Raw genomic sequence first — 21,342 nt, forward strand, 5'->3', positions numbered from 1 at the left:
GGTTCACCGACGACTCACCTACAAATTCGACCCGCACACAAAGATACTAAACTAAGAAAGATGGTTGTGGTTGAGAACTCCGCAAAACTGCTTTCGAATTCGTGTTTTGAAAGCACTAAAGTTATCTCATTACCTCCTTGTTCGTATCGGAAAGTCTGGAGTTCAGTCGAGTTCAGATATTTCCTCGAGCTTGTTGACAACTTCCTTATATCCATACACAACTGCACTTACTCTTGGGTCGACGGGATTTACTACCGTTGTCAGATAGCCAGCCTTTCCACGTCAATATTCATATAAAGGCAACACTCGAACAGTAAACGGCAGATATATTGGACTTGTACGTATTGATCATGCTTCATCTCGCAGGCCATCACAGCTGATAACTCTACAGGGTAGCCCATACAAACATTCAATATGATACCAGAAAATCCCCTGCCATTCAATGGCAACTTCTCCTCGCCAGAGGAATATATCGATGAGCTTCTTAAATTCGTGCGAACGTCTGAGACTTTTCAGATTCTCTGCGGCGGGGTCCATATCCTCGACTTTTTCACCATCGAGCCTGGTCTCTTTCATTATGCCATTCCCAAAGAATGGCACGCATTCATCCTCTCAAGGAGTCTCATGGAGTTTCTTGACCTTCTCATGCGGGATGATTTAGACAATCTAAAGCTGGAAGGAGAACAGCCGCCAGCGAGCCTCATAGATTACATTCGAACAGTCCGTAGTCTTTCTCTTGGCCGATCATTTACGCCCCCTTCAGAGAAATTGCCGGTTCTGCCACGGTCGGTAGCTGTGGGCATGAACGTCAAAAAGACTCACGAAGTCACCAACTTCGCGGACTACCTGGCCCGACTATCAGAAGACATCAGTTCACAGTGCGGCTATGAGATATCTCACTACGTGGACTTCGGTAGCGGCCAAAACTATCTGGGCCGGGCCATGGCAAGCGAGCCTTATAACAGGCATGTTGTAGCTGTCGAGGGACGAGAGAACAACGTCACGGCAGCGAGAGGTCTAGACGTGTCTTCTGGATTAGCCGTTAAGCCAAAGGTCATGAGGAACAAGAAGCTATGGACGAAGATTTTAGAAGCGCGGGGGCCTGATGGCCAAGAGGACCCAGAGGCCTTGGCCAAGGCTATTCGCGAGGTTGCAGGAGATGAAGCTTTTGAGTTTAGACCTGTCAAAGAACTCGAAGCCGAATATACCGTGGAAAAAGGTAAGGGGTCTGTTCAGTACATCTCAGGTCGACTGGAAACTGGCGACCTGGCCGACGTCATTGCCCAAATCAACCCTGGGAGTCAAACTGAAGACGAGAAGAAGGACCTAAGCCTGATGGCTATGTCAATCCATTCTTGCGGAAATCTGTCACACTTTGGAATCCGCTCTCTGGTCCTCAACCCGGACATTCGAGCCGTGGCCATCGTTGGGTGTTGTTACAACCTGATGACCGAGAAACTCGGTCCTCCAACATACAAGCACGCTTTCTTGAGGCCGACTCTCCAAGCTGTCAACGGTCGGCTCGTTCGGGAATCAGAAAAGCATGACCCACAGGGATTCCCGATGAGCCAGAAGTTTTCTGCATATCAGGGAGATGGCGTGCGATTGAACATCACAGCCCGCATGATGGCTTGCCAAGCACCGCAGAATTGGACCGAGAAGGAGAGTGCTGGATTCTTCTCTCGACATTTCTACCGAGCAGTCTTGCAAAAGATGTTCCTTGATCGAGGCGTGGTGAAGAAAGTGCGGCATACAGGTAGCCAAGGAGAATCACAGGCGGATACTGCAGCCTCAACCCAGGATGACAGTGAGAGCCCCTTCGACATCAGCACCAATCCAGTCATCATTGGATCACTCAGGAAAAGTTGCTATGGGTCGTTCAAGTCCTATGTCCGCGGCGCGGTGGAGAAGCTCACGACAAACAACGAGTACAAACAGTATGCAGACGTGATGCAGGAGAAAATGGGCGACATCTCAGACGAGGAGATCGAGAGGTACGAGGCATTGTATATGCCTCGGAAAAAGGAGCTATGTGCTGTCTGGAGCCTCATGGCATTCAGCGCGATGGCAGTCGAATCCCTTATTGTATCAGACCGGTGGACATTTCTGAAAGAACACGACGATCTCGTCCGTCACGCGTGGGTCGAGACGGTGTTTGACTATGAACAAAGTCCGAGAAACCTGGTTGTTGTTGGAGTTAAGCGATGATTAAACTTTTGGCTAGGTCGTAATCGGAATGAAATGAGTTGTCTCAAATGATGATACCCGATCCTAACCGCATCTCTGGACGAGGCCCTCTCTACTACGTACAGGTGTGTCCATGATGAGGAGAGATGCAATCGGCTCCTTGTTGCTAGGTAACGAAAAGAATATGTTTGTGTGAGAGGAACTGGGTTTGGTGATTCGTCGGTTGTGGTTATTGGTGGTGCTAGGCAATATCGGGGCGTGGCTGGCTCTCCTAAATGAGCGATGTCATGCATGAACCCCCTCCGCTTTCTCTCGACACTTCAGGAGTGACATTCTCAAGCGGACGACAGGACAGGAAGTTCTCACGTCGATCAGCGGCACAGAACAATAGGAAATATATTTACCCGAACACGGTGTTGCTTAGGTATTCGATACATGCTCATCAGATTGTAGTTCTGGTTCGCAACCTAAGATACTACCAAGTAGTAGTTATCAGACGTGCCTCTCTCGAATCGTATTACGATATGATGAGTTGTAAGCCTCTACCCCGGAACCCTTTATCTCGTAGCCCACTTGGCGTTCCGTCCCACAAACAACAGGACAGCTGCCCCTCTTTGCTGATAGGCATTAATGAAGCAGCATCCATTTTCGAGGGCGTGCTGTCTATAGGCCTAGCTGCGCTAACGGCTCAATTTGATCATGGGCTGCCTCGTATGGCACATTGGTCGGCATCTGGTGTCGCAATCAACTTGTCAACTTCGTCATGGTGCCCTTCAGTCAGAAGTTGACAGCGCGACATGCACTGCGTCACTCTTAATGCAAGGCAAATAGGCAGGACGATGCAATGCAAAGCAAAAGCATGCCTACCAGCAAGCAGGAGGCCACGCAGTGAATCACGGGTCCGGTCAATGGTGCCATTTCTGAGCCACTGACAAGCGTGATAGAGAAGTCAAGTTTAGACACGGCTCCTTCAAAAAAGAGCTTTGGACGTATTGCGCCCGCTGCAACGCCGGCTTTCGTGGGGTAATCACATCACCCTACATGGACAGTTGCACATTGATAATGGAATGAGATTTTCGAGAAACTGTGTTGTGGTATAGTGTCAGAATATACCGAGGTGAGTAGTTCAAAGACAGCCGTATTTAGACGCGTGCAGCGGATGAGAGTCATGCAATGTGACGGCGACGGACCTGCTTAGAGGCATGATAGGCAGCGATCCACTATGCCATCTTGATATTGGGGTTCCCCGACACGGGATTCGAAGCATAGCTGATGGATTCAGGCATCATGTCACTCTTGTTCGTTGGTGCTGAAAGCACGGCAGCGGCTGGAGGCCCAGGGACAGTTGACACCTGGAGAGGCACATTCGTGTGCTGTACAGAGGTGCAGGCTTCTATGTATGTATGTATGCGACTTTGAGGCGAAGTCATACCATGGAATCATGGCTGCTTTCGATGTCTCGGCCATACCGATCCAACGTTGGAAGTTGGGATGCCCGAAAGCTGGGGTTTCTAGGGTGTTTCCAATTGTGGAAAGCCACAGGATCCTGTACTTAGGGTCCATCATTTGTCGTTGGAGCTGACCCGAGCTGGATCCATGGATGTCTCCAAAATGACAAGTCTGAATTGTGACGTTTCCAAGGTGAAGAAAAGGGCATTTTATGCCCGGTAAAATGCACATGTGACGGCGAAAAGGTGAAGCACAGCAAGGTAGCTGCTGGTCGGTGAGTTGCTTCCAACTGCTTGTCACCTTACAGAAGGTATGATCCCCATCCTCTCCAGACCAAGGAGGATGATCTTTGGACGCCTCACTTATGACAACGGCACACGCTCTAACCGAAAAGCCATGAAGCTCACCTCATTCTCAACAGCAACCAACACCTACACCTCGCCATCCTCCACAACCTTGTCGTTAGCCTGATGAATGCATTCAGGTTCAAAGATCGCCCGCTTACTGAATGGAATCAACAAAATAGTACTCCTTGGCTGGCTCTGTACGAGCTATGGCCTAGCAAAGGTTGAGCTGATCAAGGCAAGCAGCAACTGCGTATCCCTCACGTGGACGCAAAAGGATTGAGATAGTGAATACTTGATAGTTGTCAAGTCGATAATTTTAATTTTGTAAGGGAATACGGTCAGAAAACGTTACGATACTGCTCATCTAGCTCCTGACTATTGCCGTAGGACATGGACCATGGTTCACGTTCTTGGTTGTGACCACTTGCCTCACCTCGTCTACTCGCACACCACAACACAAGGATCTCGTCCTCTTCCGATCTTCCCAAGTCAGTACAAGGATAGAGGGCAGCTCACCACTTGCCTGCCCCCACGCACCAAAACCGACTTCATTCTCAGATGGGATGGGCTCCCTTGAGAGAGTGCTCCAGGGGCCCGAACCTATCAGAATATCCGTTCATCGTTGACTCCTACATCACGAGCCGATCTCAGGACGATTGTGACGCACTCATATCGAACAAATACCAGTTTTTAATAGCAACGTAGTGAGAGCATGGCTGTCATGCGGCAGCGTTACATGGCACATTTCCCGATGCTCTGTGCTCAAGGCGCCACAACCCAGACGTGTTCAGACATGGAGGACAGTGGCCATACGCTTCCTGCAGTCGCTGTCGTGGAACGACCTCGGCCACAATCATAGATGCCATCTGCACTTTACGGGCTCTGCCGTACCTGAACAGAAGCAATGTGTCTACGTGCATCGGACATTGGGCCAAGATCTGCAACGAAGCAGCCCTCAAGAGCCTTTCTTGACGCGAGTCTGTCTATCTCCCGTGGATAATGTTGATCAATGTTTGCCCATGGAGCTCTACACATATCTCGAAACCAGCAGGCAAACGGAAATGTTCAGAGCACGTCGAGCTTATAAACGGTTAGCTGCCAGCAGGGTTTTTGAAAGTCAAGTCGCTGGCAAAGAGGTCAAAGCCAGTGTCCTGAAAAGAGCTACCAGTCAGGATACCCCACCTATGCGTGTCCATCAACGTTTCTGCCGTCATAGCCAACTCGGCCAACTGGACTAGTCCCCAAGTTGGCCATGGCACCGGACCTGGTCTCAGACGGCAAAACCCTGCCTGCAGGGCTGGGCTTGATCGAGGGACGTGCCCTTCCCGTTCGGCTTAGAGATAGCGATACTTGGAGCAGTTGAAGTTACTCTTTAAAAGGTAAGATCAGGAAGAGAGTTAATAACGTGGGTTTACCCTTATCGTGCCCTCCATTGTCTGGTCTGGACTTACCTCCAAACTTTCTCAGTTCCCTCGCAAAACTCTTCGCCTTCAAATCTTGCCTGCACTCTAGACCAAATCAAAGTTTACCGGGTTTTCGGACACTGGCTGTTCCTTTGTCTCTTGTTCCTCTCCAGCCTAGCCCAAACCTTACAACATCGCTGAGACGAAACATCTTCATGATCGAGTCGGTCACTCGATTTTTACATCGCGCCGACTTGTCGCAAGCTACAACCAGCTTGACTCTGCCAACAGTAGAACATTTGCATTGCGCTCCATCTACACCTTGACCCAATCCCGTAGCACAAGGGCCCTGGACCTCTCCAATGCTAGCCGTTCATCATGAACGCGCAGGTATCATTTCTTGTAAGTGTTACGCCTCCTCGCAAAAGAATTGATCCTTTGGTGTATCAGCAGCGGCAGCAGTTAGAAGTAACTTTCCAAAGAATTACTTCGATCCTGACATTTTATCTCTAGGATGGCACATATACGCTGATTCACATCCCTCTCAGCCTCTACTCGACCCTGCTCCAGCCAATTCTCCGAGTACTTCTGCCACAATCTCAGGGAACGGGAGGCCTGCGCGATTCGCCCGAGTACGAGTTGCAGGGACTCACACCTGATGGCCAGCATGGCTTTCTGAATATTAGCATCACTCCCCTTGAGTGTTCGGTTGTCTGTCACACCTCATGGGCTCAAAATGTCTTCGAGCCAGTCCTTAAAGCCATGCCGCGCGACATTGCGAAAACTGTTTCCGTTTCCAAAGAATCCTATATGGTACTTTCAGTCATAAGCGCTGGGCTTGATGCAGGCGGTCGTGTGATGGAATTGACCTCTCCGCTAGCCCTCGCTGGTATCCCCATCTTCTTCATCACGACCTATTACTCAGACTTCATCCTAGTCCCCACGAAAGAGCGGGAAAACGTGGTCAAGTCTCTCATCGCAAAAGGCTTCGAGCTGTCCGACAACGAGTCCAACTTCATCACTTCCGCTGCCAATCACAAGCAGGGCACTGGGTTGTCTGCAACTTCTCCGCCACATGAGGGCCTCCCTCTCAATGTCGCTGAGTTGCAAACACGCATTTTTGGTACACTTAAGAAGAGGCATGTGGCACCCCAGATTGAGGAAGCGCTTGAATTGGTGCAATGTTCAGGTCGCGAAGCATCGCAGCTTGCAAACTTCACCCATCAAAGGCCTTCAATCAGCCGTCACGCAACAGGAAACGGCCGCCGACCAAGTTGGGCGGACAATGTGGACACAAAGCTCTACACATGCATCATCTCAGCGCTCGTCTCGCAGCCTCGATTTATGTCCGTCACTCTTGCTCAGGATGACCCGCCATCCCTCTTGCTCGACAAGAATCTTCTCGACATATTTGGCGACTCCCTCGTCGGGGACACAGATGCTAGCCTGATACCGATCTTCCTGGACTTGAAAACTCTTCCTCTGGAGGCCACGGGTATTGTTTGCGGTGTCGCTGGTATACTCGTACAAGACACCCAGATAGCGGCGAGTTCTGAATTATCTTATCTCTCGACTGCTCAGGCAGGTGCTGTGATTCTTTCTGAAGAGCAGTCTGTCAGGGCTATGGGTATATTGAAGCCATTGCTCAGTGAAGAGCTATGATGCTTTGAGCTTGATCAATATACTTGCGATGGAAGATAAGACTGTCACAATGATGTAAAATTATGGAAAGCTCACAATCTATGAGCAGATGACCAATGGCGCAACGGAGATGGCGTTTGTTTTCTAAGAAGCCGGGCTGTTGGATTTGTGTAAAATCATTATCTGACTTGAGAATTTTAGTATTTTGTCAGGGGAAAAGTTCCTGGAGATGTGCCTGGCTTCTACATTGATACCATGTTATAGTACCAAGTGAAACACTCTGTTGCTGATGTTATAAATCCGTCTCCCATACCGCGCAGCATGCGCGTGGAAGTCCCACAGTTATATTTAAATGGCCCTCAGTCGTTTTTGAGATATTGGACGTGATCGAAGTTAGATTATTCGTAAGGCATGGTGTGGGTTGAACCCCCGGCAATCATTACGCTCTGGGGTTGTCAAGCCCATCACTTAAAATACCGTATTATAAAGTACCTTCGGCCAGTACATCGTTTCCCATGGCATTACACGTCTTTCAAGCTTATCTTTGCCAATTATCGCCGTATCTAGAACCCAGTCTCTTGAAGATCAAACGGTAAGCTGACTTGAAGGAAAGGGTCACGATATCAGGACCTCATTGCTCACTTCCCCCTTTTCTTCTCCTGCCTCTCTTCTTTTACCAACCCGGATTTTACAAACCCGTCTCTAGCTACGGCATTGATGAGCGCAAACCTTCTAGGTCCTAGCTGAACACCGCCGTACCACCTCGTCACCACCACCATGGCATCCCAGATATCCATGACCTGCATCAGATGCAACATCCTTCCACCGGCAGCTGTCTCGCCATCATCATCGCAGTCCTGGAAACTCGTAGCCCCGGGTCCACGGATCCGCCATGCTGTCATGTTGTGCGTGGCGCTGCGTATGCGTTTGTCTGAGGAGAGCAAGAGTTGGACGTAGTATCGAGCCTGATCAGGAGAAGTCACTCGTGCGACATGTGCTAAGAATGTTGATTTTGACTCTGTCACAAGATCGGATAGAACCCATTCCGGAGGAGGAAAGTCTGGTTGCTCGTAGTCTTCTTCTTCAGGTGTCGATGGAGCTTGGGGCTCACTTTCAGGCTCTGGTTTCTGCTCCTCCGCACGCCGCGAAAACTCCTCCACGGCATCGAATAGACAAACCAGGCCCTCTTGAAATACTTCGCCCAGAGCGTCTCGGAAGAGTGCCAGATCACGAGCACCAGCGCCTTTGACACCACCGGAACTGTGGTGTGTACTGAGAGCACTGGGGGGCTTAGAGGGGTAATCAGACGGGAATTTCAGACGCAGAGAGGATGCATCGCCTGGCAGTTTGAGAATAAATACAGAGGAGTCGTCTTCTGTCGGGACGAGGCTGTCGTCGCCGTAGATGGAATTAATTGCTTCAACTTCATCCTGAAGTTCTTCGGACATTGTTCGGGCAGTGAGGGGTTGATTGAAAGGAGGTTGAGGGCCTTGAGTTTTCAGTTTGTTAAAACCGTCCTAAACTTTATGATAGATTTCAAGCAAGAGTATATTTGAGATTGCTTTAAGAAAAAACTCACATTAGTTCCATTGCAGGTCTAAAGTAATGCTTCTTACAGTTGACGCTGAATGCACTTTAACCTGCAGAAGCCCCACATCAGCTCATCCATTTCACCTCATTGATCCACTAAATCTCCATTCCTCTCTTACGTAGTATACTTTCAACAAACATCTCGTGATAAATGGACGAGATATAATGAATGGCCTTGTATTTAGAACAAATTGATATTGAGCGAGTACACTAGACTATGGGGCGGCGCAAACAGTAATCGAATACCGGTCATCTTCTGACCTATCCCCCAGCATGACCTATCTATAGCTTCAACACAGAAACAACCAGTAATGCGACATTAGTATTACATTACTCGTCCATGACAGCCGCAAACTTGTCTGTCATCTTCTGTTGAATCTCCTCGTACTAGAATTGAGTTAGCGCATGCCTTGTGTATGCCACCAAACAACAACTTACTCTCTTGGAGATCACATCCTGGCCGTCGGTGGGAACCTCAAACTTCAACTGTCGTAGGTTGGCTTGCAGGTCAGAAGTAGCCTCTCGTACCTTGGCCCAGCTCTGGCCCTGCGCGATAACCTTCTGGGCTTCGTCGTGGAAGCCCACCATGAGCTTCATCATCCACTCTGTCTTCCAGATAGGACAGAACTGGTCATAGTCCGAGTAACCGTTTTGCTGCAAGAAATCTTCCTTGATCAGGCCTGCAATATCCAACGTAATCTTGTCAGGGTCAGACAGGGCACTCTTTCCAACAAGCTGAACAACCTGGTCAAGCTCCTCGGAATCAGACAGAAGTTGCTTGATGCGGTCGCGGAGTCGAGGGAAGTCGGGGTAATTCTTCTCGTAATACTTATCCAAAATGGTGTTATACTTGCTGTAAGATAATGATGTATTGATGGAAGGGAAATGTTTTCGCTGCGCAAGCTTCTTGTCGAGACCCCAGAAGACCTGCACAATACCCAGAGTGGATGTAGTAACGGGATCCGAGAAATCACCACCAGGAGGACTGACGGCACCGACAATACTGACACTGCCCTCGCGCTCGGGAGAACCAAGAGTCTGAACGCGACCGGCTCGCTCGTAGAACGAGGCAAGCTTGGCACCCAGGTAGGCAGGGAAACCCTGATCAGCAGGCATTTCTCCTAGACGACCAGAAAGTTCTCGAAGAGCCTCAGCCCATCGGGAAGAGGAGTCAGCCATCATGGCCACGTTAAGACCCTGGTCGCGGAAATATTCGGCGACGGTAATTCCGGTGTAAATGGAGGCTTCTCGGGCAGCGACGGGCATGTTCGACGTGTTGGCAATGAGGGTGGTTCGCTTCATGATAGGCTCCTTGCGGCCATCGACCTCAATGGTGAGCTCGGGGAAATCCTTCAAGACTTCAGCCATCTCATTACCTCGCTCACCGCAACCAACATAGACGATAACGTCACTGTTGGAGAACTTGGACACAGACTGGCTAATGACAGTCTTTCCGCAACCGAAAGCACCGGGAATTGCGACGGTACCACCTTGAACACTAGGGAAAAGAGCGTCGAGAACTCGCTGACCGACAATGAAGGGCTGATCGGCGGACTTCTTGTCGTTGGAGGGACGTGGTACTCGGACAGGCCAGGTCTGCATCATGGGATACTCTGTCTTCTTGCCATCGAACTCGACCTCGAGGATGTTCTCGACGACGGTGTACTCGCCCTTGGCAGCGATTTTGGTAACAGTTCCTCGTGCACGAGGAGGGAACAGAATCTTGTGGTCTGCGAGGAAAGAGTTCTCGAAGACAGAGCCCCAGACATCACCACCGGAAAGGTGGTCGCCGACCTTAACGGAGGGTGTGAACTCCCACTTCTTCTCGCGGTCGAGGGCAGGGACGGCGATACCGCGGGGGATATAAATGGACTTAGCCATCTTGGAAATAGCCTCGAGGGGACGTTGGATACCGTCGTAGATACCGTTGAGGAGACCGGGACCGAGTTCGACTGACAAGGGCTTTCCGGTACGGGTAACAGGGTCACCAACCATGACGCCGGCTGCGATGATGATTAGCTTGTTATTGTTGGAGGTTCATCATGGGCTGTCGTACATGTCTCCTCGTAAACCTGAATAGAGGCCTGATCGCCACTGATTCGAATAACTTCACCAACGAGGTTGTCATGTCCTACTCTGACCTGTAATAGCGGTGGGTTAGATCGTGGCGGATGATGACGATGGAGGATGATAGCAACTGACCAACTCGTACATGGCAACACCAATCATGTCCTCAGCCACGACGACGGGACTGTATAAAGTCAGCATGACATGTTGACAGTCAAAATATCGGTTCGAGTGTTTTTGGGGGGTCGAGAATAGATCGTAGGCTGAAGAAATCGGTAGGCACTGACCCAGAAATGGAGTAGATTTTACCTGCAGATAGTGTTAGCGACACCGCAAGGTGGTTGAACTTGGTTAAAGAACATACCGGTTTGGTATCCATCTTCCTCATTGGTCTTGCTGCTGTTATTAGCAGCCTTTGATGTTTTCTACAGATGGCCGTAAGTCAGCATCGAGAACCAAGCAGCATAAAATGCGCCGCGTTGTCGCCAGCAAGCTTGGGGGAGGTCGGGAATCAACGCACAGGAGGCATCTTCAACGACAAAACTGGCGCGTTGTCTAATTGAAGATGAGGAGAGCTAGGAGAATGCGGCGACTGGGGCCGGATGGAAGATGCTGTCGAACCGGGGGAGAGGGTTGACGAAGGAGGCGGCTGAGATGAAGGTTGAGGTCTTGATGGAGATGGAGATGGAGATGGTGGTGGAGAGTTTGGCAGAGGCACTTGACGAGCTACGTCCACCAACGCTAGAGCTGCTGCTCTTGCTTTCCCAGCTCTTGAGTGGAGCCAGGACGATGACGATGCCTTGCGGGTGGGGTCTCGAACAGAAGCAACGTTAACGAGAGGCGCAGGGGCTTTATCACTGAAGCTCCCTCTGTAACGGCTACCTCTGGCCCCGGAGCCTGAGCTAAGGCTATCGTCGTCACTGTCGCTCCCTTGCTCTCGCTGGCTGTTGTTGTCGTCGTCTTCGCCTCTGGTGCGGATCAGATCCAGCAGGGAACGCCTCGCTCTAAGAGTAGGACGAATGCCGAGCATAAGCTACAGTTGATGCCTTTTTTGCGATAAATGTTTTGTGGTTTCAAGCTCACAGAAGTGTAATTGGGAGATCTGGAGTATGTTGTTGATTAAGGTAGATGGGAGCCAATTCTCCAATGGGGTATAGCTGAGCTATAGGTTAGCGCTTGGACGGAGGCTGCACTGAAACATTATGCACAACAGCGCTACTGACCTGAGTGCCTAGGTAGTCGACATTAATTCGAGGGTACATTGAAGAAGAGAAATGCCTTGGTGTAGGAGCCCAAATTTTATATAGGCAATCGAATAACTCACGAAATAGCTGATTTTGTCGCTTGGCTCTTCTATAAGTAGTCCATTACGATCTTGATGCGTCTGCCCTTCTTCCTACTATATATACTGCCCAGTTACAGATACCTACCTGTAGCTATCTCAAGTAGCAACTTTAGATAAATGACCTTGGGCTTATTGTTTGATTTAACTATATAAAGTCTTGGATGCCCAAAACCTCAAACTTCTCAACTTCAGTTGCTAGAAATACCATACTATGAATTCTTTGCCACATGAACATCGGTTTACTTTGTCTTCTTATCCTTATTCTCCCTCTCCCACTGCTCTCCCAGCTCCTTCACCTCCTGGTTTGTCTTCTCTATAGACTCTCTGGCTTCAGGCCAAGGCTTGCGACCTCGACCTGTTTCAAACAATCTGTAAACCGCGGGCACATCAGTTCCATCCATAAGCAAGTTGTAAAACTTTCGGTCGTTCCACCACAGCTTCCAGGCTTCCCAAGTGAAGCACCCCAAACGATCGGTGACTCCTGTACCTGCTGCTTGGTTCAGAAACTCGTAAGTTGGCTTCGCCCTCCACCTAAATCCAGGATGAGGAGCCGGGCCTCTCTGGAGTGTGTTGACAACGTAGTCATAGTGATCATCAATATCCCCACGCCTCTCTTCGGCAGACGGCATGGGGTAGTCTCCAGACCACAAGCTCGCCAGAGCCATGGTAGTGAGATCGTAAAGTACGAATGGAGGTCTCATGATAATCATATGGCCAAGAAACGCCAATGAGTCGGGAAACTGCTCCGAGATGAAGCCATGGAAAAGACGTGCAAACTTGTTTTCCTCGCCGTAGAACTTTGTCGCCTCAATCCGCTTGTGGTGGTCAGGGGCAATGGCCGGGTCGGTCGGATCGCCAGGGCCCTCGACGATAGAAAAGTCATAACCATAGCCCGAGCAGAAGATGATGGCATCGACATCTTCCAAAACCGTACCGTCTGTAAGAGTAATAGTCTTGGGACCAGTTACTTCCCTGATGCCCTGTACAGATTTGACTGTGCCATCTTTGAGGTTATCCGCCAGATGCTCGGAGAACAATGGAACTCGATGGAGGACTCCATCAACTGGTCGAGTACCGAATACTTCCTTCAAGTGTGGCCATTCTTTATCTCGCATATTGATCATCATCTTGGTCATGAGACCTGCAAGGATATTTGGCACGATGTTGCCTATTGTTCTCACACAAATGGACACACGACGACTCAATGTGTGCTCGAAAGCCTTCCCCTTGACTCTCCTGGGGAGCTAAGAATGATCAGGGTCTGAAGCTGAAGCTGAAGTTGGCTGGAGCTGGAGTCCTTACCACGAAGACGGTGCCACGATGGCTAAGATAGACCTTGTTGGTTCCAGCTTTAACCAAGAACGAGGTCGAATCCACACCAGTTGCGCCAATACCTACGACAACCACGTTCTTGCCCTGGTACTTTGAGGCGTCTTTGAACTGCCGCGAGTGAATGGCATCCCCAGAAAACCTCTCTAGACCTTTCACGTGGGGGAGATGGCGGGTATTGAGCATGCCTGTAGCGACAACTACGCGACCGAATGTTCTGACCTCTTCAACCCCCGTTTTAACATCCTTGAGAAAGACTCTCCAGGCCTTTCGTGGCTCATCGCGTTCTATATGGTCAACTGAGACTGAGAATCGTATGTGCGGATATAGGCCAAACTGTTCGGCGTAAGATTCGAAGTATCTTTCGAGATCCTTCTGAGGGGGGTGCACAGGGAAGTCTAGAAACACTATGAGTTTCACGGTCATACGAGCAATGTACGGCTGGCTTACCATCGGGCATAGGAAAATCAGTAATGGAACACTAGAAGCTATTAATACTGCGATCTGCCCCCTTTGAAGAGTAAAAGAAACATACGCATTGCTTGGAGGTGTTGGCTGTCGTGTACTCCAATGCAGTTGTCTGCTCGATATTGTTTGACGCATGCCAAGTTCCACCAACGTACTCTTGCCTTTCAAACGCTTTTGCATTGAGTCCCTGCTCGCGAAGGTTCTTAAGTGCTAGAAGACCGAGTGGTCCTGCTCCTACCACGCAGACGTCGAAGTTGAGTTCTTGATTCTGGGCATCCATGATTTAGTAAGAATATTATCTTAATATGGGTCTAAGAAGAACATACAAAAGTGCGTATCTCTGCTCCTTTATATCCTCACTTTCTATAAGTATTTGATATTAACAAGAGCGTAAAGATCCGAACTGCCGCGCGAGGTAGTGATCGCGCTTAATGCTGACACTTCTGAACGGCGCCAGAATGGAGGCTGTCAGCTTTTAGATCATCACGTAGGGTTACGACGCATAAAACAGATGAGATAAGCTGATTCCAACCAGTAAAGAAATACTATTGCCAACAGGGCTGCTTATTATAACCAGTTGGGATATATCCGAGAAAGTCTCCGGAGCTCCTTGATATCCGCATCAGCAAGGGTGTAAGATTGTACATCCACTGCTTTTATGTATCCGGCCTGTCTTTTTTTTTTTTTTTTGGGCAGACAGGTCTTCTCTTCTAAGATGATAGGGTGTTGAGAATGCAGCACGAAATGCGAAGGCGAAAGAGTCTGTCTGAATATATGGAACAACCTAAGTGGTTGCAAGATACACCAAACTTGGCCAATATCAAGATAAACATTCCCACTATTGGCTGCCTTCATGGAGCGGTTATATGTATCACTTTAAGATTAAAGATATGATTAAGGAAACCGTTGACACAATCTGACGGTCATGAGAATGAGGATGCTAAGGCTTGGGAGATGTTGGAGCGATACGGATAGTTACGATTAGGAGTTATCACGAGTAATTTTTGTAAGATGGCCATAAGTACAGCTTAGGCTGAAGGACTTGGGACAGTGACAATAGTGGTTGCCACTGCAAGATGTACGAGTGAAAACAAGACACGGATTGGCAAATGTTGCTGGATGCCAGACAAACAGCTCATCTCAATGTGATCTGCCCGGTAGATGGACTCAAAGGACTGAAACACTGTGCCAGAAAAGGGTCACAAAAAAGCTAAGGTACATATTTGAGCACATCAAGGTTTTTGGCCTTCTAGACAAGCCGCCTGGAAACTCAACATTGAAAACCTCCATGATCTGGCGGTGATGGAGCATAACGAGAGAAAACTTATAGACCCATTGGTAAAGCTCTAAGCAACTGGCCATGCCAAGTGCCGTATTCGTCCACGGGTATAGACCACACGCAAGTCTAGAGATCTACTTCTTTATCCTGCATCGTATCTGTGATGTCTAGACCACATCCTGAAGGATTGAGAGAAGGGCTTTGAGTACCATTCCTGCCACAATACACATATTCGATCATCCATGCAACTTCACATCCAGACCTGCCAAAATCTCTTGCAGAATCTTCAAAGCCCCCTCCTTGGCCACCAAGGCTGAAAACGTCGCCTGCAAGACCGAGACGCCACACTCATCCCTTTCTGCAACATTTTCCATCCTTGTATGGTATGAGGAACCTAGTGTTGGTACGTCACAGCCATCCTGGCTCCGTGCCGCTCGTAGCATACAGATCTGCGACGACCTACATTCGCCGGTGCATTCTGGCTGTACCCAGCCTCTGCTGAGACGTAGCATGTATTCATCAAAGGCCGTCTGATTCTTCTCGAAGACGTGGGTGACGTTGTGCCAGAATGCAGCGGTGAGCTCCGCCGCGTGATCGATTAGGGGAGGGTTCGTGAGTGGGCCATATGTCTCCTTTGCAGAATAATACTTTTCCCACACGGGGCCTTGGGTCTGGTATATAGGAGATGTCATGTCGGCGCTGTAGGTAGTTGCATCGAGGACAGCGAACGTCACGGGATCAACATCGTAGACACGAAAAGAGGGCATTCCTGACATCGGAGTGAGTGAGGGGCCGACATATGATGTTATTAGAGCATTATTAAAGGTCTTGCCCGGAGCATCACTGTATGTAATCTGAAAGTGATCTCTGTGGGTGTGACCAAAGAACATGGCTGCGATGGTTGCTGAATATCGGTTTACTACCTGGTTCAGGTAATTCGACTGATCGTGGAATGCATTCCGGTCACCCAGCGGCATATGCCCAATGATATAGACACGCTCTCCGGCTTTCTCAGCAGCGTGGAGTTCTTCAACAAGCCAATCGATCTGACCGCTCGGATCGCGCAGCATCTTCCTCTGGAAAAGCCAGAAGTTCCCACGGTAAAACAGATTTGTGTTGAGAGAGATGACGCGCAAGTTACCATGGGGATATTTGGTTGAATAAGCGCCAATTCTTGCTGCTGTAGAGGCTGATTCATGTCCGATCCAACGAGACCATGTCCCTGCGAGAAGGTCATAGATCCACGAGGATGCGTCGCCGATGGAACTAGGCTGGTAGGCGTTTGTGGGATGGGACTCGTGGTTACCAGCTGTTCCGTAGACTATACCGAGATGTCTATCCATGTGCTCATATGACTGTATAACTTGATAGGTTAGTTTTAAGTGAAAGATTTGAGTGAAGGATGCTCACTTTGGTGCTCATTATAGTCCCAAGATGTGTTCCAGATTGAATGATCGACAATGTCTCCGGTGAAAATCGTGAAAGCGGCGTCGGGTACCAACTTTTTGATTGCTTCATACATGCTATGCTCAAGAGAAGCAGGAGAGTCACAAGTATGCTCCCCATATGGTCCAGCCGGAGATACCGCTCTCCCAGGCTCGTCATTTTCTGTGAAAGGTCTTCTCAAGTCAAAAAACAGCAACATGAGCACTGGGCGAAGCGTTACTTACCTGCAGCATATGGGTTTATTACACTCTGAATTCGACCCTTCAGTGTAGAGCTGGTCAACATGTATATCGGAATAGTGAACAACTTTGATAGGGTCTCTTCCACTCGAGACTGGACGCTTTCGGCGCAAGTGATCAGGAGGCACAGGGACTTCCCATTCGTCTATAGCAGGATAGTGGCAGAGACCTAGAAATGTTACGCAAAAATGCTGCGCAGTCTTTGAGCCGATGGCAACGTTTCTCAACGCCTCTGCTATAATAGGTCCTTGAAGCTCGATGGTTCCATCACAAACATCTGCATCTTCGACCTAAATTTGTCAAATCAAGTTTTGCATCTTATAAGGACTTATTAGGCTACCTTTGACTTTTTGCATACGTCCTGTAGTGTGTTGACAAAGTATCGATCACCCAGATTCGCGAGGCTCTTAAAAGTCAATAAAAGGCCCTACACCGTCATCTTCAGCTCTTTGTAACCACACTCATGACTAGCTGTGACTTACCTGACATCCCGAACAAGACGATACACCTTTTATTTGTTTCCATATTCGATCTGCCCAGTCATTTGTATACAAAGTCTTTTGGTTTTCATTGAGACCTTGAGGCACGACAGCCTGTCCGTCAGTTCCGATAGCCGCTGTTATGGCGCCAAGACAGGGTAGGAGAGTTGTTGATAAGCGCATCTTTGTCGAATTGAGAGAGAGAGAGAGAGAGAAACGGTTGGTCTCAGTAATGGCGAAATAAAGAACAAGATATACACTGAACTTGTTTGTACAACACAAGTGAGAACCCTAGAGACCATCAACTTATTGCCATCGTAGACAAATCATCCCCAAAATCGGCTTAGGGCCACCACTATAACGGCCACATGACCCAATTAGAACAATCACACGAGTGCATAAGGTAGGTACCTAGACAGAGGAAAACGTCACCGCTGGTCCATGCGCGTTGGGGTTGGTTATAAGTCAGTTCGAGTCTTGTCTCCAGTAGTCCAATAACTATAACTAATTATTCCGATCTCAAACCCGCCCAGTTTGTCTGTCCGCCCATCAAGGAGGTTGGCAGAGGCTCAACGTATATAATAGTTGCGTAATTATTTCTTATTCGTATCCATATATACATCTCTTTCATACAGCTCCTTTCATGCCTTAAAATCAGACAAATGTAATATACAAGACCGATGATGATGAGTTATACATCTGCGCCATAGATAATGATACACGGAGCACCTCGCTCCAATTCAAGCAAGCTTTTAGATACCGATAGCATTCCTTTTTTTGCAGCTGGCCTGTTCTACTCCTTTATCGGAGATGTCTTCTCCTCCTTCTTCGTCTTCTTCTTCGACCGAACTTTCTTTTCCGAGCCCTTCTTACGTGAATGCGGCTCTTTATTCTTGTTTTTGTTAGTCTTAATTCTTGCGTCAGTTTCCCATGCAAGCTTGACGCCTGTCTGTTCCTCCCTCTGCATGACCGAGTCTCTGTACTTCCTTCCAGCTTCTGTGCGTTGCGGTAGTGTTCCTCCCCACATCTTGTGCCACTCCCTCTCGCGATCCTCAGGGGCTGATACGAGCGCCTTCTTCCTGCGCTTCTTGAGTTCCCTCAAGATTTTATGCGCTCTCTCTGATGGAAGCTCCACGACTGTATATTCCACTTTCCAGTTGGTTGGTTCCTCGGGTTCGGAGCAGGAGATACGTTCCACGACCTCGCCGTCGACCATGTTGCGGACTGTGACATACATACCAAGAATCTCCTTCTTTGGCATGTCGGCACTTTCTTTGTCGGATCTTGGTTCTTCTGTCGATGAGGATTTGTCTGCTCCAGAGGTCTTGACGGATTCTGCTGGAGAAACGCCAATGCTGGCTGTGTTGCTTTCATCAACCTCGCTACTCGGCTCCTTTTGGTCTCGCACCAACTCCGACAAAACTCGCTCAAATGTCCCCAGATTGCTAGGGTTGTTGTCAACACCTTGAGCAAACTTGATGATTAGGTCCTTGAGAGTAGCATCTGCTGAGTCGTCGCTGTTTAATGAGGTGTCAGTTCCATCGACAGCGTCGCTAAGTATGGGACTGTGCCCTTCATCCTCTGCCCTAGCCTCGACAGCTTCGCTAAGGCCAGACTCTGTCTCTTTACCAGCGTATTCCACATCTTTAGAATCCACGTCATTATTGGAACTGTCGCCTTCAGATGCATCAATGGATGAGAGCAGTGCATCCTCAGTTTCGGAAGAAGACTCACTAGCATCCAGTGCGTCGTCTCCTGCTGAATCCTTCTGAGTTGTGTCTTCAAGTTCACTGGCTGCTTCCTTGTTCTCCTTCAACTCTTCAGTCAGAGCCTCAACAAGTTCGTTGATGTAGGTTTCTCTCTCAGGTTCGGGCTTCCCAGCCAGCAAACCACTCTGCTCAAGAGCTTGCTCGATGGCCTCTCGCACACTATCCAAGCCGGCGGCGTCATCCTCCACAGTTTGGTCGACCTTGGCCATCATCTCATCCCATGACTTCTGTCTTTCGGTCGATGATAGCTTTTGAGTATCTTCCTTAGTCTGAGGCTCAGCTTCGTCACTCATCCGGCCCTTCTCTTCATCCTGTGAAATACGCAACATGTTGTTTTTAAACATAGCCACGGCTTCACTCCCCTTCTCCTGGGTTTCTTGCATCTCTTCATCGCTGACAGGTTCGGCAAAGAAATAAGTCAAGGGGGGGTTTGTTGGCCGAGTTTCGATGTGCAACCGAAGTGACTTTTCAGGGAAACGCTTCGTAGCTCTGTCCAAAAGATTATTCAAGAGTTTGACACTAACTTTAAACTCCTCGTTTCCCACCCTGCGGTTCGCAGTTCCGTGAAGAGCCTCGTCCATTTCCTCGAGGCTAATATACTGGAAGCCAAATATTCGTTGTGTGTTATGGAAAGCAACGAATATACCATCCATTCGGCCCATGCGCACTTGTAAAGAATACTTGAGGAACGCCGCTCTGATCATGTCGTAGTACTCACGCTCGAACGACTCCCAAGTACCGAAACGGCTACGAATCTCATATCCAACGCCTTTTTGATAGCCTCCAACATCCATTCGGATGGAAACTACTGCACGAGTTTTCAGATCAAACATGCCTGTTCCTGGAAGTCGTGGATCATAAGCATCCAGCTGTGACCGCATCATGAAATCACCCAGTGTGGAGAAATGGAAGGCTTCATCGGCATTCTTCTCCTCTTCGGATAACTCATGCGAACGGCTTCTCCTGTACTTTTCGAAGTGGGTTTTTTTGAGAGTGAGGAGTTTTTCCATTGATTTCCCGAGCATGCTCAGAACGTTGGCGGTATCGAATTCTTTGTCGGCGTCAATAGCATACACACCGTCTTTATAACGGGCGAATGCGGCAGCAGGACCTCGGGTCAGCGCGGTGAACGTATCATACTCGACCTTGAAAGAGCGGGACAAGTGTCTGAAACTTAAAGGCCTCCACGCTGAGAGAAGAAAGTGGAATTGGGAGAGCATGGCCGTCATACTAGACGTTGAACCACAGTACTTCTTCTTATATTTGGCACACAAGTCTGTCAACCGACTGTCCTTGGAGGATGTCACATACTCTTTCAGAGCGTCGAAATCAAACTCATCAACGGGCATGATTGAAGCAAGGTATGGGTCAAAGTTGTAAACCCGGGTCCGCTGATCTTGAAGCTGGTAGGGTCCGCCATTGAAAAGAACCTTGTCCAGCTGATGGGCAAGCGTGGGGACGCTTCGTCTGGATTCTTCTTCAACTGCTTTCAGCTTGAGGTGGTGGGGCATGATGGTGTAAACTGGAGGCAAAGCCTTCTGCGTTTTGGCCGCCTTCGTCTTCTTCTTCGACGGTGGAGCTGCTACACTGGGCTCTGTCTCATGACTACTTGCTATGATATGCTGATCCAGGTCGGGAGAGGGACTGGTATGGTCTTCTTGAGGGGCGGCGGGGTCCTTCGAAGGTTCTGCGCCCAGCTCTTGTTGCAACTTCTCTTGAAGTGATGCCCAGGCACCAGCCTGCTGGCCAACTACCCCGGAGCTGGCCTCTGATGAATCGGCTTTACCAGTCGTCTGTTGTTCGTTTGGACTACTTGGCTTGGGTCCCTTCTTTTTCTTCTTTTTCTTCGACTTGTCGATACCATAGACTCTCTTAGCCACAGCCAATGCATCACTGATATCGGTTTCAGTTGTCCCCTCCGTAGATCCTTTTACTTCAAAACGAGCAGCTCTTCTCTTCTTGTCCTCTTTTCTCCTTTCCGCTGCTTTCGCTCCCTTTTCAATCTTCTCCGAGGCAGCCTTCATTAGATTGAGTGCATCTTCGGAATCAGGCACGGGTTTCGGCGTGGGAATCGAAGTGTCGTCCGGGCTAGTCTCTGTCGCAAATAACCGGAGGGGTGAACATTGTCGCAAGCATCGTAGATGGGGCCGGCAGATATGCGCAAACGTGGCCGCAGGGGCTATCCCACGCCGTAGTCGAAGCATCGGGGCGTCTTTGACGAAATCGATCAACTTTGGAGAAAGTTAGTCAAAATCGAGATGCAAAGACTTCGTAGGTGACACCGAACCTGGAAAAAAAAATATT

General features: G+C 49.1%; 8 protein-coding genes across 11 annotated transcripts; 2 read left to right on the plus strand and 6 right to left on the minus strand.

Moving 5' to 3' along the window:
* The first annotated feature begins 51 nt into the window (after positions 1 to 51).
* Positions 52 to 3,597, plus strand: FOIG_03088 (uncharacterized protein). 2 transcript variants are annotated; one of them, XM_031200745.1, is made up of 3 exons: positions 52 to 337; positions 392 to 3,387; positions 3,470 to 3,597. In XM_031200745.1, exon 2 carries the CDS (start codon positions 415 to 417, stop codon positions 2,206 to 2,208), a length of 1,794 nt encoding a protein of 597 aa, XP_031070513.1. In that variant the 5' UTR covers positions 52 to 337; positions 392 to 414; the 3' UTR covers positions 2,209 to 3,387; positions 3,470 to 3,597. The 2 variants fall into 2 exon arrangements, with proteins under 2 accessions (XP_031070513.1, XP_031070512.1); XM_031200744.1 differs by having other exon boundaries at positions 52 to 3,387.
* On the minus strand, positions 235 to 4,578 carry FOIG_03089 (uncharacterized protein). The gene is made up of 2 exons (XM_031200746.1): positions 4,142 to 4,578; positions 235 to 4,082 (listed from the first exon to the last, which is right to left on the minus strand). Exon 2 carries the CDS (start codon positions 3,865 to 3,867, stop codon positions 3,478 to 3,480), a length of 390 nt encoding a protein of 129 aa, XP_031070514.1. The 5' UTR covers positions 3,868 to 4,082; positions 4,142 to 4,578; the 3' UTR covers positions 235 to 3,477.
* Positions 3,677 to 8,611, plus strand: FOIG_03090 (uncharacterized protein). 2 transcript variants are annotated; one of them, XM_031200747.1, is made up of 3 exons: positions 3,677 to 3,946; positions 4,058 to 5,788; positions 5,900 to 8,611. In XM_031200747.1, exons 2-3 carry the CDS (start codon positions 5,765 to 5,767, stop codon positions 7,046 to 7,048), a joined length of 1,173 nt encoding a protein of 390 aa, XP_031070515.1. In that variant the 5' UTR covers positions 3,677 to 3,946; positions 4,058 to 5,764; the 3' UTR covers positions 7,049 to 8,611. The 2 variants fall into 2 exon arrangements, with proteins under 2 accessions (XP_031070515.1, XP_031070516.1); XM_031200748.1 differs by having other exon boundaries at positions 4,058 to 7,442.
* On the minus strand, positions 7,433 to 8,639 carry FOIG_03091 (uncharacterized protein). The gene is made up of 2 exons (XM_031200749.1): positions 8,607 to 8,639; positions 7,433 to 8,516 (listed from the first exon to the last, which is right to left on the minus strand). Exon 2 carries the CDS (start codon positions 8,473 to 8,475, stop codon positions 7,666 to 7,668), a length of 810 nt encoding a protein of 269 aa, XP_031070517.1. The 5' UTR covers positions 8,476 to 8,516; positions 8,607 to 8,639; the 3' UTR covers positions 7,433 to 7,665.
* Positions 8,640 to 8,740: 101 nt separating this feature from the next.
* Positions 8,741 to 11,802, minus strand: FOIG_03092 (V-type proton ATPase catalytic subunit A; the record flags this gene model as incomplete). Of its 2 annotated transcripts, XM_031200750.1 has the most annotated exons (7): positions 11,205 to 11,802; positions 11,049 to 11,109; positions 10,972 to 10,993; positions 10,820 to 10,868; positions 10,674 to 10,758; positions 9,056 to 10,620; positions 8,741 to 9,004 (listed from the first exon to the last, which is right to left on the minus strand). In XM_031200750.1, the coding sequence occupies exons 1-7, from the start codon at positions 11,712 to 11,714 to the stop codon at positions 8,948 to 8,950; spliced, it is 2,349 nt and encodes a 782-aa protein (XP_031070518.1). In that variant the 5' UTR covers positions 11,715 to 11,802. The 2 variants fall into 2 exon arrangements, with proteins under 2 accessions (XP_031070518.1, XP_031070519.1); XM_031200751.1 differs by having other exon boundaries at positions 8,948 to 9,004; positions 10,820 to 10,993; positions 11,205 to 11,782.
* Positions 11,803 to 12,152: 350 nt separating this feature from the next.
* On the minus strand, positions 12,153 to 14,127 carry FOIG_03093 (uncharacterized protein). Its single transcript, XM_031200752.1, has 4 exons — positions 13,894 to 14,127; positions 13,809 to 13,839; positions 13,332 to 13,756; positions 12,153 to 13,273 (listed from the first exon to the last, which is right to left on the minus strand). The coding sequence occupies exons 1-4, from the start codon at positions 14,104 to 14,106 to the stop codon at positions 12,269 to 12,271; spliced, it is 1,674 nt and encodes a 557-aa protein (XP_031070520.1). The 5' UTR covers positions 14,107 to 14,127; the 3' UTR covers positions 12,153 to 12,268.
* Positions 14,128 to 14,924: 797 nt separating this feature from the next.
* On the minus strand, positions 14,925 to 17,661 carry FOIG_03094 (uncharacterized protein). The gene is made up of 5 exons (XM_031200753.1): positions 17,273 to 17,661; positions 17,131 to 17,217; positions 16,776 to 17,080; positions 16,516 to 16,724; positions 14,925 to 16,468 (listed from the first exon to the last, which is right to left on the minus strand). The coding sequence occupies exons 1-5, from the start codon at positions 17,450 to 17,452 to the stop codon at positions 15,342 to 15,344; spliced, it is 1,908 nt and encodes a 635-aa protein (XP_031070521.1). The 5' UTR covers positions 17,453 to 17,661; the 3' UTR covers positions 14,925 to 15,341.
* Positions 17,662 to 17,750: 89 nt separating this feature from the next.
* Positions 17,751 to 21,341, minus strand: FOIG_03095 (uncharacterized protein). The gene has a single exon (XM_031200754.1). It carries the CDS (start codon positions 21,240 to 21,242, stop codon positions 18,063 to 18,065), a length of 3,180 nt encoding a protein of 1,059 aa, XP_031070522.1. The 5' UTR covers positions 21,243 to 21,341; the 3' UTR covers positions 17,751 to 18,062.
* Position 21,342: the final 1 nt, after the last annotated feature.

Source organism: Fusarium odoratissimum (assembly GCF_000260195.1).
Source record: "Fusarium odoratissimum NRRL 54006 unplaced genomic scaffold supercont1.3, whole genome shotgun sequence".
Classification (NCBI taxonomy): Eukaryota; Fungi; Ascomycota; class Sordariomycetes; order Hypocreales; family Nectriaceae; genus Fusarium; species Fusarium odoratissimum.